At 48.8% G+C, this 23,295-nt stretch overlaps 4 protein-coding genes across 13 annotated transcripts in view; 2 read left to right on the forward strand and 2 right to left on the reverse strand.

Annotated features, from left to right (window-relative positions):
* Positions 1–4,045, forward strand: part of wasf1 (WASP family member 1) — a 42,380-nt gene extending 38,335 nt beyond the window's left edge. For all 9 annotated transcript variants that reach the window (XM_076016844.1, XM_076016839.1, XM_076016843.1 and 6 more), the window contains 2 exons: positions 422–984; positions 2,014–4,045. In XM_076016844.1, the coding sequence (XP_075872959.1) occupies positions 422–984; positions 2,014–2,171 (721 nt within the window). In that variant the 3' untranslated portion in view covers positions 2,172–4,045. The remainder of the gene's footprint in view (positions 1–421; positions 985–2,013) is intronic.
* Positions 4,046–5,444: 1,399 nt separating this feature from the next.
* kif25 (kinesin family member 25) lies at positions 5,445–12,212 on the reverse strand. Of its 2 annotated transcripts, XM_076016837.1 has the most exons (15): positions 11,665–12,212; positions 11,430–11,495; positions 10,769–10,897; positions 10,540–10,672; positions 9,564–9,667; positions 9,392–9,477; positions 9,055–9,094; positions 8,908–8,975; positions 8,743–8,817; positions 8,520–8,654; positions 8,166–8,342; positions 7,505–7,659; positions 7,161–7,424; positions 6,395–6,550; positions 5,445–5,974 (listed from the first exon to the last, which is right to left on the reverse strand). In XM_076016837.1, the coding sequence occupies exons 1-15, from the start codon at positions 11,731–11,733 to the stop codon at positions 5,820–5,822; spliced, it is 1,812 nt and encodes a 603-aa protein (XP_075872952.1). In that variant the 5' UTR covers positions 11,734–12,212; the 3' UTR covers positions 5,445–5,819. The 2 variants fall into 2 exon arrangements, with proteins under 2 accessions (XP_075872952.1, XP_075872951.1); XM_076016836.1 differs by lacking the exon at positions 11,665–12,212 and having other exon boundaries at positions 11,430–11,655.
* A 132-nt stretch (positions 12,213–12,344) lies between these two features.
* Positions 12,345–14,315, forward strand: ccdc167 (coiled-coil domain containing 167). The gene is made up of 4 exons (XM_076016850.1): positions 12,345–12,503; positions 12,618–12,712; positions 12,828–12,880; positions 13,437–14,315. Exons 1-4 carry the CDS (start codon positions 12,453–12,455, stop codon positions 13,565–13,567), a joined length of 330 nt encoding a protein of 109 aa, XP_075872965.1. The 5' UTR covers positions 12,345–12,452; the 3' UTR covers positions 13,568–14,315.
* Positions 14,316–21,326: 7,011 nt separating this feature from the next.
* gpr6 (G protein-coupled receptor 6) lies at positions 21,327–22,825 on the reverse strand. The gene has a single exon (XM_076016799.1). The coding sequence runs from the start codon at positions 22,754–22,756 to the stop codon at positions 21,758–21,760; it is 999 nt and encodes a 332-aa protein (XP_075872914.1). The 5' UTR covers positions 22,757–22,825; the 3' UTR covers positions 21,327–21,757.
* Positions 22,826–23,295: the final 470 nt, after the last annotated feature.

Here is a 23,295-nt window from a genome sequence, read left to right on the forward strand (position 1 = left end):
GAAGGAGACGGTGGAGGCGTGGCCTCTCCATCGTCTTCCTCTACAAGCTTTTCGCTTCAGCTGCAGCAGTCGAGACACGATTGTGAAGCCAAGTTCTTGATGCGCCATCAGTTTTGCCAATGTAAAGGTCAAGAGGTCATCGCGTTGAAGGCTTTTCTCCGTGGATGTCGTGTTTGCACACTTGAGTCCAGACTGGATGGTGTCACATGAAACGCTGTTGTGGTGAATTGCAGATCCTCATGTGACCAGTAGGGGGGGGCCTGAGCCACCTGGCTGAACCTGATAAACATCAGAGACCTCCTTGAAGTTGAATCTCATTTAATCTGGACTTCACATGTTGCCCACAGCGACAGATGATCTCCTTGTCTCCCCTCCGCCACCTTTTTCCTGTTCTAACCGCTTTTCTCCGACTCTCCTGCAGCTCGGGCTCAGGTTTCTCCGACAGCAGACCCCAGTCTCCCGCCCGGACGGCGGGCCTCAACTCCAACACTCCGCCGCCGCCGCCTCCCCCGCCGCCTCCCCCGTTACCGTCCACAGGCATGCGCGGCACCCCTCCTCCCCCGGTGCCCCCCCTGCCGCTGCAGCAGCAGCACCAGCAGCTCCCGGCCATCCCGCCCGCCCCCGCCCCCCTCCAGATCGCCCCGGGCGTGCTCCACCCGGCTCCCCCCCCGGTGGCCCCTCCCCTGCACTCGTCCTCGCCGGCCCGCCTCCTGGAGCGGGGCCAGCCGTTGGGCTCGGCCTCGCAGCCGGACGGCGGCGTCCTGCCTCCCCCGCCGCCTCCCCCTCCGCTCCCCCTGCCCGGGGCGCGGAGCTCCTCCCCCTGCCTCGCCGGCCCCCCGCCTGTGCCGGCCTTCCCCACGGCGGCCGCCATGGCCTCGCCGTCGGCCCACGCCATCCACGACGTGGTCGCCAAGAGGCACCACCCGGCCAGCCTGCCGCCCATCAGCGACGCTCGCAGCGTCCTCCTGGAAGCCATCAGGAAAGGTGAGACCACACTGGGTTTATACACACAAATACACATATATATGTATATATATATATGTATATACATATATATATATATATACATACATGTGTGTGTCTACCAATATACATATATGTCTGCCGTATATGTGTATGTATACATACTCTTATACACTTATATGCATGTGCAGTATGTATGTGTATTTATGTGTATACTTATGTATATATATAAAAAAATATATATATATACACGTATGTCTGTGTACATCCAAAGACACATACAGTATATATACATATATAAAAATATATACATAAATATACATATAAAGCCACATACATACATACATATATAACTATATATATACATACATATATACACATATGTACATATCAGTGCATAAGAGTATGTATACAGTATATACACATACACATACAGCAGACATAGGTATGTATATATGTGCACACATATGTGATGTTTGCTGTTTGCTTCCACCCCTCACTGTCTGATCTGGCCCCAGAAAAGGGAGGCACAGCTTGGAAGGAAGAAGAACCTTCTTTCTTTTCCAAGGGGAAATTTGCCAATGTTTTTTTTTTTTTCCTTCCAACACAGTCAGCCAGCTGCACCGCCGCTCTTTATTGATCAACTCGGCTTTTGTTTGTCTAGCACTAAATCACATCCTAAAAGGCGACTTTTAGCGCATCACACAGGGTTAAAGTCACTCAGGTTGGGAGTGAATAGAAAATGTCAACCCGCTGATGAGAAAAGGCAATTTTTGATTAAATTCTAGTTGCAGCCGCTGCCTGTACGTGTCCTTGGTCTTCTATTGGGGGCGTTCAAGGGCCGCTAGCTGCTGGCCTTCCCGGGTTCGGCTCGACTGAATCCAGGAAGAAAAAAAAACTACTGAAAGCAAATCCTGGAGGAGGTGGCACATATCAGGAATTCCTGAGGAATCCAGTTGCCACGCAGAGTTAGAGCGGAATTCAACCATCAACTGTCCTGACCCCTGACCCCTGACCCCTCTCCTGCCTCCCCCCCCCCCCCCCCTCCAGGTATCCAGCTGCGGAAGGTGGAGGAGCAGCGAGAGCAGGAGGCCAAGCACGAGCGCGTGGGCAACGACGTGGCCACCATCCTGTCGCGCCGCATCGCCGTGGAGTACTCCGACTCCGAGGACGAGTCCGAGTTCGACGAGGGCGACTGGATGGAGTGATCGCCCGTCAGGGGGGGAGAGAGAGAGAGAGAGAGACAGAGAGAGACAGAAAGAGGCGGCGGCAGCAGCAGAGGACAAACACGTTCAGGCGTCCCCCTGCCGTCCCCCCAACCCTGCGGCCCGCACCTCGCCATCAGAGTCCCTCCTGCTCTGGACAAAAAGAGAAGAAGAAGAAGGAAAAAAAAAAGAAAAGAAAATGTCCTTGCACACTTTTCCTCCAAGGAAATTTTTCGTTTTTTTGAGAAGAAGAAGAAGAAGAAGAAGAAGAAGAAGAAGAAGAAGGAAGGAGAAAAAAATCCACCATATCTCTGTGTCTCGTTGTCGTTTGTGTTTGGAGGGGAAATCTTTACGTCGTGCGTGTTTGTCTCTCCCAAGTTCTCCGATTCTGGAAAAAAAAAAGTCTTTCCTGCACTCTCACAGGACTTTTGGTTGCGCCGGATTGTTCCACCCGCGCCCGACATTCTGTTTACTGTCGTTACACACGAAGAAGAACTTTTTTTTGGACGAACCACTTGTTTTACATTTTGTTTTGTTTTGTTTTATGGTTTCTTAGCCGTAAGTCGATGTGGAAAAAGAAGAAGAAAAAAAAAAAGAAAATACAAGAGGAAAAAAAAAGGCATGTTGCATCTATCATTAGTTCTTTAGCGGCATCTGCCACCTGGTGGCTGGACTTGGCATTGAACAAATGCTGTTCTATCTTTTTTTTTTTCCCCCCACATTTTTCTGTCCTGACGGAACCTTTGTACCGCTACATACCGAGTCATTCAGCAGGAAGGGTTCTCCTCAGTGGTTCCCCCCTGCTATCAGGAAGTGACTACCGCCCCCCCACCCCACCTTACCCTCCCTACTCCGCAACAAGCAGAAGATTGTGTCATGTGATGATTGGTGTATGGTTGAGCGTGATCAAGGGGAAGCATATGGTTATTTCCTGTGTGCATATCCATCCACATATAACTCGTAGTTTAGGGAAAAAACATTTTAAAGAGAGATTGATTTTTTTTTTTTTTTTTTTAACTCCCCCAGTCTGTCCAGGTTCTCGTGAGCCCTTGTCGCTCAGGTCGACGTCAGGTAATGTCCCAGAGAAGCACTGAGCCATTGGTCCTGGGTTCTGTTCAGCTGCCATCCGTCTCGTTTGATTTTTTTTTGTTCGATTTCTTTCAATCTTTGCAGTAGAAAAAACGGACGCCGGAAGTGATTACATGTCCTAGATTTCTGTCCCACATCTCCTGATTCTCAGTGTGCACGGGTGGGAACAAGGGTGTGAACTTCCAGAAGAGGCGTTTGGACCCCGAGACCACCACCACCACCCTCACCACTAGAGGGAGCCACTCCGATCGCCAGTTCATGACAAGCCTTACCTCACTTGGTTGTGCAAGCAGCGACTTGTGTTTCGGGAAAAGGGAAGCGCGCCGTCCGGCCCGGAGCGTCGGCGTCCACTCTGCCTTGCTGTGGGCTCGTTTCCGGGACAAAACAACAACAACAATAACAAACAAACAAACAAACAAACAAACAAACAAACAAAAAACACACACGTCTGCCGTCCTTTTGTGTTTGTTTGTTCTTCTACTTGCCTTACTGTTCGTACAAAACGTATCGTTGAGTTGATGAATGTATCGTGCTGTTACTACTTACTTGCCTGCGCTTGTATGGATTTGCTGTTTCTATGTTTTTGTTTTTTCATTTTTTTCGGCGGGGTTGGTCAGGGGTCAAGGGTCAGGGGTCGGGGATGTGACGGAGACGGGACAGAATCCCCTGGTTTGAGGAAAAAAAAAAAAAAAAAAGGAAAAGGTTAGATTACCGTTTTACCATGTAACTTATGTAACTGTTGACTGTAACAGTTTGCCTGAATTAATAAAACTCTAATGTTACGTTTCCACCGTGAGCGCCGTGGGTTTGTCGTCGCCATCGGCCGAGAAAACCAGACAGCAGAAAGTCAACATTTCAAAAGATAAAACTGTCACTTAAAGGTAAACTGAGCTCAACTGATCCTCTGTCTCGTCCTAAACCCTGAAGTGATGCCTGCAGACAGTATAGTAGTTTCTATCACCCCTAGAATTACGCAAAACCTAAACATGGTAAAACTGCCATGGTAATGCAGCTCTTAGCACAGTTGATTTTTAATAACTTCATATAACTGAACTTCTTTCCTTCCTTTATCTCTTTAAATGCTTCACACTGGGGCCTTCAAGGGGATTTTCAGGGCTCATTTTTTCTTTAACTGCTATTCATTTCAAGGTGGAGGGGGAGTTAAGCAAAGAAAACACAAACCTTTTAAAACTTTAGTCCAACTCTCTGTGGTCATCGGGTGCAAGTCTGTCCGACGGTCATGTGATCGGCTCTAAGCTCAGTCTGCAGGAGCCGATCACGGGTTCCATTGTCTGCACCAAAAATCTGACCCTCTTTTTTTTTTTTTTTTTTCTTTTCTGTTTACAATGTTCAAACATCCAAAGAGTCCCAGCGCTGCAACGGGTCGTCCCTGACTGAGTCTGGTCCAGCGTGTCAGTCCTTCTGTGGCATCGCGTGGGACCTTCAATGCACCCACAAGATTCTGTTGGACGGCCGGAGTTTGTTTTCCTCCTTTTCACTTTACCTTCACCTCCCCCTCCTCCTCCTCCCACTCTTCCTCTCGGAACTGGCAGATGCTCCCAGTGTCTTTCTTCCTCGTCACTCTTCTTGACACTCTTGATTCGTTCTGCCACATCTGGTTGCCGCCGCTGCCGCCTGTCTGAGGCATTCAAACGCTGAGCTCTGGGTTATTTCAGCTTCTGCTGCTTGAGTCAGCAGGCTGACAATGGAGTCAATGCAGTAGCTTCACGCTTGGATTGATGCAATGCAATAAATACTATGCTGTCTTCATGCAGCTTTAATTCATTTAGCATGAAGTTAAAAACCAAGATGGGCTCCAGCACCAAGCTCCCAGGGTGGCTGTGCAAACGCGACAGATGACTCTGACACCTGACTCACTCTCTGCAGCGGCAGAGTAGCAGCAGCGGGTACGAAAAGCAGAACCAGGGTCTGGATGATTCTTCTGCACGCATGTGGACACGACTGCTGCATTCCTGTGCGGTTATTATTCACCTCCCGACAGGAGCTTGTTTTTTTCTGCCTTCTCCTGGTACGGACTAGCACACAATGCAACACTCTTCTGCACATCATGGCTTTTATTGTTACTACCATCTACTGACTAGGTTTTATCAAGGCCTTTTTGAGGGGAAGGGGGGGACGGGGTGCACATGCAGGACGACAGACATTTAAAAAGAGAGAGAGGCAAAATATTGCAACAGTGGAGGTCTGACAACATTTTTCCCTGCAGCTCAGTCAAACCTGAACAATCAATAATTCACAGGTGAGAATTACCAAGACTGGAGATGTATGGACATTTTGTTCCCCCCTCTAACTCCAAAGCTGCTTGCTAGATTGATCTACACACCAACGCCTGCTCTGCAATCATCCACATATTTCACAACCAAAAATCTAATCAAATTGAAAACTAAACTAGGAGCTATTTTCTAGCAGCTGTCGTGTCACAGTGTGACAGAGGAAGCTGATCAGCTGTGAGGCCCCTCACACTGGCGGTCACATGACGTCACGTGCTCAGTGCTCTGTGCAGGTGTCGACCGCGTCCCGTCCTCCTCCACCTCCCTGGACTCAGGGCTTCACTCTGAGGGCGCTGCTCCTCCGCCGCGGCGCCTCCTTCTGCACCTGACGTGCACGCGCGCCCAGACCCAGAGACTGGAGAGACTCGGTGACGAAGCGCTGCGTGGGCGACACGCACAGCATCAGCAGCAGCTTGGCGTCACCACCTGGTGGACGAGGCGGTGAAGGAGAGAAGAGAGAGAGATGATATCCAGCAGCAAAGGAGGAGGAGGAATTACTCCACTGCAGAGGTTACAGAGGTTCTAAAGATTTGACAGAAGGGCCGCTAAATACACATGAGGGATGTGTAGAAAACATCATGTAGCTTTAATGTCAATTGAAAATGATCAAAAGCAAAGCCATAGTTTGCCCATACCTGCTCTATTAGAGGACTTTCTTTCAGTCGTGGGAGCAGATGATTTATTTTCTCTAGAAGCCAAACTCTCTTTCTGTCTCTTCTGAGGTGCTTTTCAATGAATATAAATGGTGGATAACCTCAGCTGTGAGTCACAGGTCGCCACAGACTGTATGCTTGTCGGCATGTGTGTGTGTGTGTGTGTGTGAGTGTGTGAGAGAGAGAGACTCACCTATGACGTCCTGCAGCAGGTGAGTGAGCCTGCTGTTCCTGTAGGGGACGTGAGGTCTCTGCTCGGCCAGCGCTCCCAGGACGTCCGACAGAGCCGACAGGCTGCGGTTGATGCACGACACTTCCCACAGAGACGCACCCGAGACCCCAGACACACCTGACACACACACACACACACACACACACACACACACACGTTTATATTTATACTTGCACGCCCCGAAGCTGATTTTATGACTAACCAACTAGCCTTCGCTCCGCTGCACTCAGTGAAGCTTCCCCTGCATAAATCATGCCTATAAACAGGTTGTTACATTATTTATCTGTATGGTTGAGCTTCATGCAAGATGCAAAGGTGGAATATTCAGGATTTATCAGCAGTTCCAAACACACTGACAAGTGAGTGTGTACTGATCTGTATCTGAAAAATATTTACCAAGCAAACAATTAATCATTGTGTCACAGTGTAATTCCTCTTTTTTTTTTTTTTTTTTAGCCTTTAGATCTTTTATCCAAGACAAAAAGTGACTGAAATGACTGAATTAACTGAAACCATGTTTCCAAATCCAGGTCAGTCGCATCTCTGGGGAATTTACCCTTGTGGCAGAGACTAATGAGTCAAAAACTCTGTTCTGCAATTTGGAGCGTTGCAGAACTTTGAGCCTGTGAGTCAAACGAGTCTTTTCCTCATCCTGACTGTGTCTGGAGCCGCATGGCAACCACATTTACACACTGACGCTCATCTGGAGGCAAGATCTCCCTCTTACCAACGCACTCACTGCCTGCCAGGTCCACCAGCTGCAGCTTGGTCCGGAACACCGCCTGGGAGCCGCTGGGCCTGGGGGAGGGACACGGGGACGGGGAGGGGCAGGGCGAGGGGGAGGGGCAGGGCGAGGAGGTGGCGCTGGCAAAGAGCTCGTCCGACGGCTGGTACGCGGGGGCGGGGCTGGAGCGGCGGCACTGCGGGCTCCACCACTCCCTCTGGCCCGAGCAGCGCCGCATGTCCCTCTTGGCTCTCTGCAGCCTGCGGGCTGAAGGAGGGAGGAGCCATGAGGGGTGGTGGAGACAGGTGGGAGGGGCGGGGGCGGGCGGGGGGGAGGCGGAGTCTTACCCAGGGCCAGTGCGTTGGGGCTCTTGGAGGAGACGGTGAGGGTGACGATGAGGTGGGAGCGGGACGAGTCGCTGTGGATGAGGGTGGGGCAGTGGGCCCGCAGCCTCAGCACGCCGCCCAGAACCTGCATCACCTGGGCGGCGTCGCACACCGGCCTGCAGGAGCACAGAGTGAGTTTAAACCAACGCATAATGACTCATTGGGTCATTGTGATGTCACAAAGGGCACTGACACCAGCTGCCTTGGAAGATCCAGCATGGCTGCAGTTTCAGCAGGAAGTCGGAACAAACAGAAGGCTAAACATGCTGTTGAAGTCATTTATGTATATATATATATCATATATACCCTAACCCTATAATATATAATAAATAAATAAAATGTAAAAAATGAAATCTATATATCTAGAATAAATATATTTATACATATAAAACATTTATAAAAATAATTATATAATATATATAAATGTGTGTGTATATATACATACAGTATATATATATCTATATCTATATATATCTATATATATATATAATATATATATATATATATATATATATATATATATATATATACATGTATGTGTGTATACATACATACATACATATAACAAAACATATTTATATACACATAGCTGCAGTTGTTGCGCGGCTCTCTCTGCACTCACTGGTGGATGAGCGACGCCACCTGGCTGCAGCCAGACGAGGTGGTGACCACGTCGCGCCGCTGACCGGCAGCGTTGCCCTGCTCGTCTTTGGCCAGAAGGTCGAACACCTCGTTGTTGTGCACCTCCATCACCGACACCTCCACCGCGTGGTTGTCGTCCGGCTTCTCAGAGATCAGCCTGGCTCGGGGAGGAAGCAGAAAGCAGAGCAAAGTTCAAACCCAAGTGATTCACAAGTGATTCAGATCTTAGAGCACATCAACACACATCAGCTCCCAACAGACTGGACTGAATGGGTGAGAATCCCTCTTTAAAAGGCTGCTACCACCCAGAGGAGCTGATGGATTTTCATCTCACTGGAAGAGTTCTGCGGCTGCCTTGGGGATGATGCCCTGCTGAGCGGCTGAGAGCTCCCCCAGCGGCTCCGAGCCCATCATGGTGTGAGTCTTCCCGCTGCCTGTCTGCCCGTACGCCATGATACACACGTTGTAGCTGCAGGGGGGGAGAAGAGAAGTGACGCTGGACACTCGCTGGGGCTCGGCGGTATCTCAGGTGGTCTTCCTTGCACTTCTAAACTCACCCATCCAGCAGCGAGGTGAGCAGAGGCTTGACTTCCTGGAACACTGCATCCTGGGAGTCGTCGGGTCCGTGCACCCTGGGAGAAAAAAACACACACGGACAAGTGTGAAAGTAAGCATTACATGGCAGTAGAGTTAGATTCTTTTTTTTTTTTTTTTTTTTTTACCTCTCAAACTCAAACACTTTACTGTGCGCTGCCACTCCTGGTTTAATGCAGTTCACCACCACTGTGTCCTGCAAACAGCGAAAACCCAGAGAGGTGAAGATCACGACAAGCAGAGAAATCAGGTTTCTAAATGGTCGTGAAACTCACGTCGCTGACGGCGGTGACCACTTCTTCTGACGGTGAAGGTCTGGAGCAGAGAGGGGAGGTGTTAGATCATTGGCTCTCAACTGGAGGAGTCTCAGGACACACATGTCTTTCCTTATTATGAAGTTGCGACCCAAATTTAGTCCACAGCATTCAAATTTATTGCACAAAAATGGAAAAATACAGGATGCCTTCCTACAGTCATAATCATCATATGAATGAATTGAATTGTGCGTCCTTCACATTGTCTGTAGAAAACAAGAGCACCACTTCAATTTAAGAGCAATATTTATTGCTACTGCTGCTACTACTAGTAGCTGCCACTAGCAGGAGGCCTCACCCTGAGCCAGAGGGGGACGAGGGCACCTGGTCCAAGGGCAGGACGGGGCGCAGCCTGCAGTGAACCCTGATGTTTCCTCTCAACTCCTGCAGCCAATCAGAGAGGAGTCACACAGAGAGGAAACACAGACGGAACTCACCAGCGCTGCCTGGCTCTGGGGTTTGTTTCTCACCACCAGCGCGTTGTGGAGTTCTTTTCTCCGACTCCTCTCCGTCTTGTAGCGCTCCCTCTCCTCCTCCAGGGAGCGCTGCAGAGCCGCAACCTCAGCTTGTAAGCCTGGGAAGGCCCAGAGAGAAAGAGAGACAGCGAGAGAGACTAATTGAAGTGAGATGTGACCTGAGGAAAAGGCCTCTGGGTAAATGTGTTTTCTAAACATGAAGCCGGGAGCGTCCTGCTCAGTGAGACGCTGCACAGTTACATAAAGGTGGCGTCACGGCGGAGGCTCCTCTTCTGGGATGTGGATCTTTGAACGGAGGCCAAGTATTTAATCCTAAACACAGCGCTGCCTGACGCACAGCTGGCCTGCCAGCAGCGAGCCAGCGCCTTCACTCACACTGGAAATAGGCCCGCCCGAAATAAACACAATGCCATCTTGTACTGAGTGTTTCTTTCTTTTTTTCTTTCTTTTTTTCTTTCTTTCTTCGTCTTTGAAACATGTAATAGTTTCTCACATCTTACAAATGAAAAAGAAAGAAAATTGTTTGTTGACGCAAAATAAATTTTAGTCAGCAAAACGGTTTTGAATGCATTAGCAAAGCACAGCCCTGATGATAATTATATATATTCAAAAAAAAAGAAAAAAAAAAGAAGTAAGATTAAGAGGTAAAACAGTGCAAAATGTGCATCAGGAATAAACTGACGAGATGATTTTCCCGTATTTAAAATGAATATGACTTTTGTGCAGGCTTTGTAATCTGACTCATCTCCATCAAATCCAAACTCATTCAGCCTGGTGCAATCTGAAGCACCAGGCTTTTGGACCAATCATCACAGGTTATTGGTGATCAGCTGACCTGGTCGTCGAGTGCAGCGCAAACTCTCTTCAAATACCTCCCACAATTGAGATTTTTTTGGATTTTGGATTTGTTTCTCGAAACAGCCGACGGCCATCGACAGAGTTCCCGGTGAGCCTCTGAGCTCTGACTCACTCTCAGCGTCGCCTCCGTGCAGCGAACCTCTGGCCTGCTCCAGCTTCTCCAGCAGCTGTTTGCTCTGCTCCTCCAGCTCGGTGGCGAAACTCAGGTAGACGGCGAAGACTTCGCTCAGGGTCTGTTTGATGGCCTGCAGCGGAGTGGCAGAGAGCAGGGGGCTGATTAGAACCCCACAGAACACACACACAGACACACCAACCCCTTTTAAATGTGAGTGCAGTGGTACCTGGACCTCTGGGAGGAGTTTGGCGAGGGCCGAGCGGGATATGACGTTCTTGTGTGATTTTCTCGTGTGCTGATAAAAGCAGACGGTCTTGGAATCACCTGTCTGGCCCTGCCGGAGTTTCCCCACACACTGAGCCACACGAGAGAGAGAGAGAGAGAGAGAGAGAGAGAGAGAGAGAACGACTTACAACCTGTTCCAACAAGGACGCCGAACATCTGGCAACCCCCCCCCCCCCCCGGTCTGACATGTGACGCATGTAGCAGTGGTAAGTTGCTAAAATGGTCCAGACAATTTGCAAAAATACTCTTTAAAAAAAGCAGAAAGACCCGAAGCAGACTAGAAGTCAGCACGATTATGCTGCAGTGAAACTGCAGTGTATTAAAATATGGGTTTGCAAAAAATGGGAACACACAGGGCTGATAGTAAACACATCAGTCATGAACAGAATGTATCCCCGGATGTTTCAAGTGCAACAGCAAGTTTTTAGCCCGGCAAAACTTTCCCACCGCTCAAGTGTCCAGCACTGGCAGACATGTTCACCTCACACTCAAGAAGCAAATGCATTACAATCGTGCTCATCCAAAGACGACCAGTGCGGAAGAGCCGTGGAGGTCGGCCGCTTTAAGCCTTTGGAGTCATGAATGGCAGAAAATCTTCTTACCTCGGCAAGCCTCAGGTGAAGGATGGCGTTCTCCGTCTCCAGCTCCAGGATCCGCTCCTCTTTACTCTGAAAAACACCACAAACCAGGACAATATGAATTACAGTTGAGGTCAATGTCAAAGGTGAGTGTGGGTGTGAGGGTTGGGGAGGTGGTTTTAAAGATAAAGTAGCATCGCTGCTCATCATTCATCCAATCCCACTCTCTGACCTCCGGCCGAGCTTTAGGTGAACTCACCCTCAGCTTGTGCTCCAGCAGGTGGACCTGGTGGGCAAAGATCTGGTCCCTGTTCAGAAACAGAGGCATCCTGGCTGCAGCAGTGTAGACGGCGAAAGGGAGAACAGAATGGAAATACTCGTCCCTGACACGCGCCCTGTACACTGAGGTCACATAATGCGATTAAGAGCAGCTCTGCCGACACCGCTCACCTGTCCGCTTAGCCGGAGGAGAAGGAGGAGGAGGAGGAGGAGCCAAGCAGCGGCGTGAGTCGTCCTCTTTTTACGACACCGAGTGAAGAGAGTAAAGTAAAACTATTTTTTTAAATTGCGACAATTGAGGCCTCTGTTTGAAAATTACATAACATTTACTCGTAGAGTTGCATTACTAAATCCGTAAAAGATCGATACACTTCTTCAAAATAAAAATAAAATGACGAGTTTATTTATTTATTTTAAATAGCAGTGCTCGCTAGGATAATTTTTTTTGGTACTCCATCATATTTAATCCTTTTTAACTGATAACAATTTTCGTGACTTCCAAAAAGCGAGGCAGACCGAGTTTTAAAGGTTTTAATTAGCTTTGTACACGCGAGTCACGTGTACACGCGAGTTCTAAATTTGGACTGTGTTTTAGTGAAGTTCCACCAGCAGAGGGCGGCGGAGCTGCTGCTGCTGCTGCGCAACACGCAGCCGTGCTGGCGAAGAAGACGAATCCACTTCCGCACTCAAGTCACATCGTTACGATTCTGGTCCTCGTCACTTTCCCCGCCAGTCTGTCGCTTTCGTTCTCGTTCTTCCGGAGACAAAATGACCAAATCGAAAGACCAAAGACGCGAGAACATCAGCGTGGCTACCGAGGTGAAACTTCATGTCTATCAGTGAGAAAATGTGTTTGTTTGTTTTTGTTTGTTTTTTTCTTCTTCTTAAATCTCCGCATCGGGCCAACTGTAATTGACCGAATTGTGTTGGCAGATCGACCGGCTGGAGGAGCGCAAGACGCACTGCCGGGACAACCTGGAGAGGGCGGAGTTCCGGAGCAGGAAGGTGAAGCTGTCGGACAAGGAGAGGTAAAGCGGCTGCTGCTGCTGCTGCTGCTGCATTATGATTGGCTGACAGTGAGCAGCACCTTGACCGAGTGGCCGCGCTCACGATGCTCCGTGTTGTGTTGTGTTGTGTTGACAGACAGGAGCTGGAGGACGAGATGGCCATCATGACCGAGAGGGTCCACAAACTGGGTACGTCGTCAACGTCCTCGAACTCTCCGTCAGCGCAGCAGAATGAATGGACTCACTTAGGAGAATGAACACAGTGAATACACAACTTTGTGTCACAGGCAACACACAGGGCTTCGGCATCGGGCGACACAAGTAGACTCACGTCATCAAAGCTTGATCAAACCAAAATGTACTATTTCCTAATCGACTATGAAGACTAGTGTACTTGTCCAGTAGTACTTGTCTAGACGAGTATACTTTGGCTTTGCTACTACACCTGACAGACCGTTGAGTAAACTCACAATAACTCATAGAAACTGATAATTAAACAAGTCTGACCCTGAACCCTCCGTTGACCCACTTAGTTTGAGTTCAGTCAACTCCAAGTCGGTCCACTCTGAGTTAAACTTGTGTGCCACGACTTTTAAACAGCCAGTACGTAACAGCATGACTGCACCAACAACACAGACCCCCCCAACCCCCCCTCACTTCTTCAGACTTGTGTTTGTTTATCACATGTAACATATTAGAGCCTTGACTGAGCCTTTTGCTTTTCTTTCTGTCTTTTCCTTTCTAGATAAGGAGCTGCAGGCGCTGCGAGGAGAGAACCGCAAGAACATGCTGCTGTCAGTGGCTCTGCTGCTTCTCAGCGTTCTCTTCTACTACATCTTCCTTCACAGCGACGACGACTCGACTCTACTCGACTGAGGAGAGGACCATGCTGCAGCTTCCTCAGGACCGAGTCGTAGGGGGAAAAAAAAACTCATCAAGCCAACATGCTCACACTGCACAGGGGGTGGGGGGGGGAAGAGCGAAGAGCTGCCAGTAACGTACGTGTAGTACCTCACTGCTGCCTCTAGATGGCTCAATGGTCATCTTCTTGATCTGCTACCGTCATTCACGGCTCATTGTGCGGCATCAGAAACGTGCACCGACCAAAGTTTTGCTCAACTCATCGCTACAAAGCCTCTAGTGTGCAGAGACATGAGCGGCTGCAGTTTCATAGCGAGAGTCTTATACTGAATACTATGATATATATACTGAAAAGTTTGCTTCCTGCTTTTATTGTCACAGCTGCAAAAAAAAAATACTTGAGTGGATGTTGTAATGAATTTGACATGAAGAATGTATATACAAGTTTTTCAGCTAAGAGAAAAAAAAAAATGTATTTTCATGTGCCAAATAAATCAATATAATATCTTGATTATAATATTTATGCCATTAAAACTTTCATGTGCTTCAGGGTATTTCTAATGCATGGCAGATGTCACCAGAATGGTTGCAGATTGTTTGTTTTTTTTTGTTATACTTAAAAAAAAAAAAACCTTTCTATAATGTCTTTAATAATAATAATGATGATGATGAAGACAATATTCCTAAAGAAATTGTATTTTGTTTTGATACCAATGCCGTCATCTGCTTTTTGCCAATAAATCTACATGATGCAAAAGTGGAATTATTATGGATTTAACTTGATTACTTCGTAGAGGAGAGTGTTGTGTGATCAGCCAGTTAGCGAGGCCACCAACATACAGAATAGGCATGCAAATGGTCGATTAATTTATCAATCGTTAGCTGATTGACTTATTGATCGATTAACGATTAATTGAGAAGTGTGGATATTACGACCATCACAGTGTGTACAGGTGAACTGCTCCTTCCTGCCACTACACCGTCGTCATGATATTAACTACCAGTGGAGAAAAATGTTCAATTAATTGCGACTAATTTAATCGATTAAATTCTTAATCGACAATTAATTGATAATCGATTAAACAGAAGTCAAACAATCATCCAAACAAACTTTTGATGTGCTTACAGGCCCAGAAGACATTTTTCTGGTCACACTTACTGATAAACTATACACAATACTTGTCTGCTGTATCACATGTTGACTTTTTAAAAAAAATCTTTTTTGTTTTTTACAATTTTTTTTTTGAAAATGAAAACAATCTCAGACTATTTGCCTCCAATGCACAGACGGCTGGATGTTGATGTGGTAATAATTCACTTATATGTACGACGGGACGGCCGGGCAAACACTGCTGTTTATCCACCCCGCCTCCTACACACTCTATTATCACCGGTGCGGACCGCAGCACGCCTACACCCTCTCAATCTCCCGTCCCCAGATAAAACTAATGTAAACAGTCATTACGCAAGACCTGCGCGGGGATTGAACCGATGGCCGCGTGGCCGTCGGTTCTACTCTAATGTTAATTTGCGCTATGTGGCTAATATAATTCCTCGTGATGGTGTGTTTAAAAATCTGCCTTTGTCAGCGATTTGCATAAGCGGTCCTGATGGTAAATCCACTAATCCACTAATTTAGAATTGATTCTCAGCGTTCTTTTAGTTCCTGATCAAACTGAATCGCTGAGCTGTGGGTTACTTTGCCTCTCGTGGCTAAATTAAATACTTAAAAACAAAGTTGTTTTTTGTTGAAATGAACTTGACATCTATCGTCGAGGCCGAAAACACACTGGTTGACTCCAACGCCAGCTTATATAAAACAAACAAAACCAGTGAATATTGACTGAAATTTGGACCAAATTTAAAGAACTTCCCTCAAGGCTCTCGATAAACTTTGGTCGGCAGGGATGTGATTTTAAAAAAACAAAAAACAAAAAAAAACAACCTTCCTTCAAAACCAAACTGGCCCTCACGCTGACCTTGTGTGCAGGGTTTGTCGTGATGCATCCAGTGAAGAGGCCTGGAGTTCAACAAGTGTCTGACTTAGAAGGAAAATATCCCCCGAAAGATTCATTAATTTTTTTTGCTGTCCTTATGGGAACAAAATGCCACGTCTCTTTGGATTCCTCCACTTGTGGAGCAGCAGGACGGCCGAGTTGCTGTGCTGCCGGTGAAGGTTCAGCGTCTATGCGAAGGTCGGGTATCATTATGTAAGTCGCCCCGTTGTCTTTCTAGGAAGAGCAATTCTTCTTCTTCTTCTTCTTCTTCTTCTTCTGTCTGCACAGGGCGCACGCTGCTGATACACAACCCTGCGGTGATGTGCTGATTAAACCTTCAGCTGGAAATGTATTCATATCATATGGTACCGTGTCGTATGGTATCACAAATGTGCAACCACCTTTAGACACAACAATTTTTTTATGTGCACCAAAAATTCTATTTACTTACATACACTATTTATTATACACGAGAGGTTTTCTTTTAGTGCACTCAACGTCATGTGACCTGCCTGGGACGCTGGAGCAGCTCTGTTCCTTTTGTCGTCAAACAAACGTTCCAAACATAGATCAAGGTCCTCGTGACCTTTGGAGAGGAGAAGCTTCCCTCTGGAACCTCCAACCTTCTTAACTCACTCTCCGCCATCGCCGCCTGCCATCACCTCCCTCAAACACCCCGTGACTCCGCTTTGTGACATTTCATTCAGGTCCCTACTTATTCTTCCCGCTGTCGTCGCTAATAGCGCCTCGTGAATGGAAGCCCAAGTTAGCCATCCCCCCCGCCCCCCGAGCGCTGCATGAAACCACCCGGAGCCAACTGCCTCAAAAACGTGTCAGAATTTAACAAGAGCTAATATGAAGGAGTCACCGCGCCCGGATAAGAAGACATGTCAGACTGGAGTGCTCGGACTGATCATGAGCGCATTTACCCACTCTGCACTTAATTCACACATTAGTCCTCGGAGGGCGCGGTTGGAGAAGCCATGAGTCAGCGGGTGGTAGGGGTTGAACGGGGTGTGTGTGTGTGTGTGTGTGTGTGTGTGTGTGTGTGTGTGTGTGTGTGGGTGGGGTGGGTGGGTGGGTGGGGGTTGGGGGGGTAGTTCTCCTGAATAGGAGAGTCAGAGCTGAGTCAGTGGGAGTGAAGGGATGGTGAGACGTGGCACATTTGCCTTGTTGTGCAAGTTGCACCCGTCCACAGTGAGGCACATAATGAGTTTGAATGAAGGTGTCGCAGGTACGGAAGGCAAATAGCTGCAGTCGCGTTCAGCTGCCAAACATCAACGGATCTGAAAACTCCACGTCGTCGAGCAGGTCAGAGCGACCGCAACCGCCACCGTTGGCTCTTCCCGCTACACTGCCGGCGGAATAACCGGAAACTTCAAATGAAGGGAATATGTTTTTGGTTGCGTTGACCCGCTTGTGGCTAATGAGAGTAGAGTAGAAAACAAAAAGGTTCCCTCACAAGGCTGCAACGTTTGTTTGTCCACTTCCCAAGAGTGTCATTTATTGTTATTTCCCAACAAAAAAAACACATCACTGAACACGCAAACATCTTTGACTGACAAAGAACAAAACAAACCCCAAAACACAACAACACAAAGATGGTTTGACAGCATGACAGGACAAGTTTCCATTGCTTCGATTGACATCATGAAATCTCACACGATGCAGAAAACCGACACGGGTTTCTCTGTCATTTTGAGTCCTAACGAGGAGCCGCGACGATTGACGGAGCTCTCCTGATGACTTTGGACTGAGGCAAATTTGTCACTGTGATGTGTTTCCCCACTCGGTGTGTTCAGGGACTCGCACTTGAAGGGGTCACGTGGACTGGAGCCGTTGTGATTGGAATCAACAGCGCGGCACTCAGCGGGGTGAGGATGTTTTGATGGGAAGCGAGCGGTAAAGGGAGCTAATGTCTCCAGTGCCTCTCTTCTCAAACACACGCGCACACAAACACACACACACACACACACACACACACGCACGTTGCCAGTGTATAGAAAACATAACACAAGCAGCAAAGAGACGGCAGACTCCCACTTTCACAGTCAGCTAAATCAGCTGTGACAAAACCCTGGTCAGTGCCAGGCTACTAACAAGGGATCCTGTTATAACACGTGCGCCGACACACACACACACACACGCACACACTCGCAGACACACGCTCGGACAGGGCAGTGTTTGAACAGGCCGCAGCCAGGCGGACGAAGGCAGGGGACGATAACTTTTATGGCAAAGCAGATTTGATGCGGCCGGCGTGGGCTCAGCTACAGATAAAGCTGCTGTCTGTGTCTGTGTCTGTTTGTGGAAATGGGAGGTGGGGATGCGGAGGGCTGGGGGTGGTGGTGACTGGTGGGGGGTGGGGGGATTGGGGGGTGGGTTGGTGGTTGGGGTTGCGCCTCGAAAAAATTCCGACAACGGCAGCTTCCCCCATTAGCGTCAAAGGACAAGAGGGAAAGCGGAGCCGCGGCGAGAAATTAGTGCCATTGCGTAATAATCCGTCAAATGAAAACAAGCAACAGCTTTGGCGTGGCGCTAATGGCGGCGTAATAGTAATGTTTCTACGGAGAGACGGTCGCGATTTATATCGTTAATGACAGATTCATTTGACTGCGCGCTTCCGTAATTGCCTGTGAAGCAGCTCAGGTCCGCTCTGATCAAGCGTTACATAATTCAGACGGCTGCTCAGCCTAATGGAGGTGGAATCAAAGTGCAGCGACAGCAGGGCTAATTTGCTTGTTGTTAATATCAATCCCACAACGACACAAATAAACAGTCCACTTTTGCCGCTGAACGAGGCCGAGGCCGAGGCCTAATAATATCCTTCATGGCATCTCCTGCAAAAGACAGCGAGACGGTTTGTTCGGAGGTGAAATGGGCCCCCGTGTGAGGCAAAAAGTGGAAGTGTCTGCACTCAACATGCAAAGGAGCTCAGCTGCAACTCAATTATCAAGAAGGCCGAACACTTCAGACCTGGTGGACCGCAGCAGCTGCGTTTCCATGACAGTTTTTGGCAAAATAAAAGTGACATTTCCGAAGTTTCGACACAGTACAATGGCGATCTGCAGGCGCTTCCACTGCATGGTGTGAAGCCCATAGGCCGTAATTCTCGTCAAATCTCACGGGACGAGATTACGTTTGCTTTTGTTTGCTTCCGTTTGTTTGCTGTCGAGAATGGTTGTTATATTTTTCTCTTTGATGAAAAAAATATTCCGTCTCCTCCTCCGTCCATTCACAACGTGCCGTTTCCACTTGTCAGTGAACTGGTCACGTGATGCCGTTCGTCACGTTCGGTGACGTGTAAATGCGACAATGACATTTTTGCCATATACCGCTACAGGGATACGTCTGGAAAAACCACCTAAGGAGAGCGTAAAAACCTTTTAGCCATATTTGAGAGATTTTTTTTTTGATTTTGTGCAATTCTAGGGGTCATGGAAACGCAGCTACGGTCAGGCACAAACATGCCACAGTAACAGATTCAGTCCAGTCTTTGTTACCTTCGCTTGTACAATGAGGTGAGATTGGTTCCGGTCTCCCGCAGAGGTCCGATCTCCACAGCGCGGCCGAGGACGGCGTTCCCCGGCTGATGAGCGATCAATAGACTCTGCGGGGAAGCTGAGAGGAGGAGAGAGGAGGAGAGATGAGGAGGAGGAGGAGGGAAGTCACGTTGCACTGGAGGCTGATGGATTGAAAAGAAGACACACACACACACACTCGGATCTGATGTCTTTAAGGAAACGTGATCATGAGCTCAGTTTTCGCTCAGACTTTTTATTTTATTCAGATACCTGGCTCGTCTGCCCCGCCAACATGAAGCTGCTCTAAAAACAGCACACAGGTGGAGGACAGGAAGGGAAAACTACCGGGAGTTTGACCGTCGTTGCCACGACGCCACTTCCAGCAGGATTTGGATGCACTTTGACATCAGGAAGCTGAACGCTTGTCGCAGGTCAAGCGGACGACCGCCGTGCACGAGTGGCCGCTCACCTGCTCCGGCGACATCTGTCACTGTGAGGGGGTGGAGAGGGGAGGGGAGGGGAGGGGAGGGGAGGGGGAAGGGAGGGCGGGATAAAAAAAGAAAACAAGGTGAACAAACATCCCTCTAATCAGCGAGAGCGCTCAGGCGTCACCGTGCGCTCCATTAGTGACCTCCATCCTCACTCACCTTTGTCCCAGTGGGTCCCTGTCGTCAGCCACCAGGCCACCCAGGGCCCTGACGGCGCCCACGGGCCTCCTTCAGAGGAGGCCCGTGTGTAAAAAATGTATAAAAACTAGAACTATAATAACTACTACAGTGGCGGGTGAGTGACATTTTGACAGAAACACCTGCTGAACATGCATTCGGCATCTTCTGTTTCGCTTATTTTGTTTAAGAACTCAATCAATTGTTTTTATTTTTATTTTACTGCCATGTTGCTCTTCATAGTTACAGATTTTAAGTATCATTTTTGTTTGATTCTAAGTCTTTTTTTTTTTTTTTTTTTTTTTTTTAATTCAAGGTCTGTTTCCAGTCCAAGATTCCCTGGAAGCACCTCGTCCGAACTCGACTTTGAGGAAAAGCTTTCTTGTTCGGAACCAGGCTGTTGCCTCTGTTGCAGTCAAGTGTCCATTGCGTCTCTCATTGCTTACGTGTTCTTTTTTTGTCAATCAAACCTACACATGGTTCAAAGATCTGTTTTCATGTTTGCCCTCACAGGCTGTGAAGCTGGTCGTCACTTAATACCTTCATCAACAACAACAACAACAGACAGACAGACAGACAGACAGACAGACTAAAATATCCCTCCACACATTCAAATCCAGTCTGGTCGTTTTCCTCCGATTCCAACAGCGCCATTCAGAGTGTGACTGGCACACACACACGCACAGCGCTCGTCACACCTCGGTGTCACACACGTGTCCACGTGCCTGCCGCTGCGTCGACACCTGGAGTGTAACAACTCTGTGCGTCGCTGATCGCAGGAGGAGGCGGAGGTGATAAGACCCTGCATTATGGCAACCTATTAGGCAGTCCCTTCTTCAGCCAGCGGGAGGTGGGGGTGGAGGGGGTGGGGGGGTTTGGGGGCTTGAGGGGCGGTGCAAATTGCCGGACATGGGGGGAAAAAAAGAAAAAGAAAAAGCAATCACAATCACTGTTCATGTTGTGTTGTGATTGCAATCAAAGCTGCTGGAGCGCTCGTCCGGGTGTCACATGGCTTCAAACGTTTGTGGGATCTAACGGTCCTCTGGCCTTTCATTTTCTCTATAACACACACACACACACACACACACACACACACACACACACACACACTGAACAAACAGGATTCAAATGATGTCCGGGCTGCAAATTGAGGCTATTTTTCCGAGCCAAGGTGCTTTTCAATGCACCATTACTCTCCTCAAACAGACCCACCTGCTCTGCTGGGAAGGAGAGGGGAGGCTCACATCACAAAGAAACGCCGCTCAGGCACATCAGGCGCAACTTATTTTTTTTTGGGGGGGGGGGGGATGGTGGTGGGGGGGTGCTGCTCCACAGGAGCAGGAAAAAAAAAACAAGAGAAAAGAGAAAGAGACACGTGCGGGAGCCGCAGCTGTGTTGTGAATTTTTTATTCGTCCTTGTAGAAAATGAACACCGACGGACAAATGCCATACAAAATAGAAAAATGGCACACGGTCGTCACAGAGTCAAACGTTGAAACACAATAAGAGCATTACAATACTGCTTTGGCATTTAAAAAAATATAACACTAAAGTGCAAGAGTTCGTTCTCCATTTCCTTTTTTTCCCCCTCACTTTTAAAATACATTCACAGGTTTTTGTTTTTGTCAGGTCATTTTTTTTTTTCTTCTCGTGTTTGTTAGTTTTCACAGGAGTTTCTTGTTCACAGCGTTTCTCCTCCTCCAGCGCCGCCGAAGCCACCCAGCTCATGTCCAGACGTCTTAAAGTGCAGGTACAGAATGCATGGGAGACACATTTGTATTGCATCAGGCCCCACCTCTTGTGTGTGTGTGTGTGTGTGTGTGTGTTCTGTAAAGGAATTGACTGTCGGCTGTGAGCAGATTGTCAACGGTCACAGGGTGGTTTTGTGTCTTTGCTCCCATTTGTCTCACACACACACACACACACACACACACACACACACACACACACACACACACACACACACACACACACACACACACACACACACACTTGTGACAGGAGCCCTGTAGCACCTCCTCAGACCTCACTGGGAGACCTGGACCTGTAGGCCTTGTTGGCTTGAAAGCAGCTGCAGAGCAGCATGTAGATGGAGCGCTGGATCTCGGCGTTCCTGTAGGCGTAGATGATGGGGTTGATCATGGAGTTGTAGGTGGCCGGCAGCAGCGTGGCGTACGTGTACACGGCCGGGTACTCCCGCTCGCCCACCAGGCAGTAGATGGCGAAGGGCAGCCAACTGGCGCCGAAGGTCCCCAGGATGATGGCCAGCGTGGAGACGCCCTTCTTGGTGGCCACGTAGTGCGGCGTGGCGAAAAAGTGCTGCTGCAGGGCGATCTGGTGGGCGTGGCGGCACACGATCTTGCAGATCTTGAAGTAGAGCGTGAGCATGAGCATGAAGATGGCAAAGAAGGAGGTGGCCAGCAGGGTGACGTTGCTGCGGGTGAGCGGGTGCACGATGCTGCAGGACTCTGGGTCGCCCAGGCAGTTCCAGCCCAGCACCGGCAGCAGGCCCAGGCACAACGACACGCCCCACGTGACCACCAGCATCAGGTGCACGTACTGCAGCGTCTTCTCTGAGAAGTACGTTAGCGCGTTGTAGAGGGAGAAGTAGCGGTCCACCGTGATGGCCAGCAGGCTGCTGATGGAGGCGGTGAAGGAGGCCACCAGGAAGCCCACCGTCACCAGACTGATGGTCTCTGACGAGATCACGTACTGGAACACAAAGTTCAGGATGAGCCCCACGCCGGCCAGCAGGTCGGCCGTGGCCAGGCTGCCGATGAGCACGAACATGGGCGTCCGCAGCGACGGCGTGTAGAAGATGATGGCCACCACGATGGCGTTCTCGCAGGCGATGACCGTGCCCGACATGCACAGCATTATGTCCCAGGGGTTGATGGGGAAGTTGAACTCGCGGCTGCCGTTGTGCTCCGGGGAGTCGGCGGCCTCCATCCAGGGGAGGAGGGCCTCCCCGAGCAGCGGAGCGGCCACGGAGTCGTTGGCCGCCAGCGAGGCGTTCATCTTGCTGCCCTGCTGGTGGGGGTGGTGGTGCTGCTGCTGCTGCTGCTGCTGCTGCTGCTGCTGCTGGTGGTGGTGTCCTGTGGGCAGAGAGGGAGAGGGAGAGAGAGAGAGAGAGAGAGAGAGAGAGAGTGGGTCAGTGGGAGGGTGGACTCTGCCGTTTCAGGCACGTTACATTAAGATGAGCTGATGTTCTCAGTCGGCATTCTGGAAAAACAACAGTGCCACGATGTAGAGCACGAATAAAAGCTTAACAAACTAAATACAAATGATTAAGGTGTGACGGTTGGAGATAAGCACGGAGTGAATTCAGGAAAAAAAAAGAAGAAGCAAAAGCTGCATTGAAAATCCACCCGAAAAATTTCAATTTCGGTTCGCACTGAAAAATCTACACAAGTGTCGGAAATCAAAGTTTCACCCACTGCGTGTGAAAATACGACACACGGAACTTTAAAAGAGAGACAATTGTGCCGTTTTTAAACCGGCGGCGCTGGGTTTCAATTCGAGTCTTTTTGCGGCGGATTTCCTCGGAGAAAGTTGCG

This window comes from Nelusetta ayraudi, unplaced genomic scaffold (assembly GCF_046127955.1).
Source record: "Nelusetta ayraudi isolate G7.1 ecotype Tasmania unplaced genomic scaffold, CSIRO-AGI_Nayr_v1 ptg000238l, whole genome shotgun sequence".
Classification (NCBI taxonomy): Eukaryota; Metazoa; Chordata; class Actinopteri; order Tetraodontiformes; family Monacanthidae; genus Nelusetta; species Nelusetta ayraudi.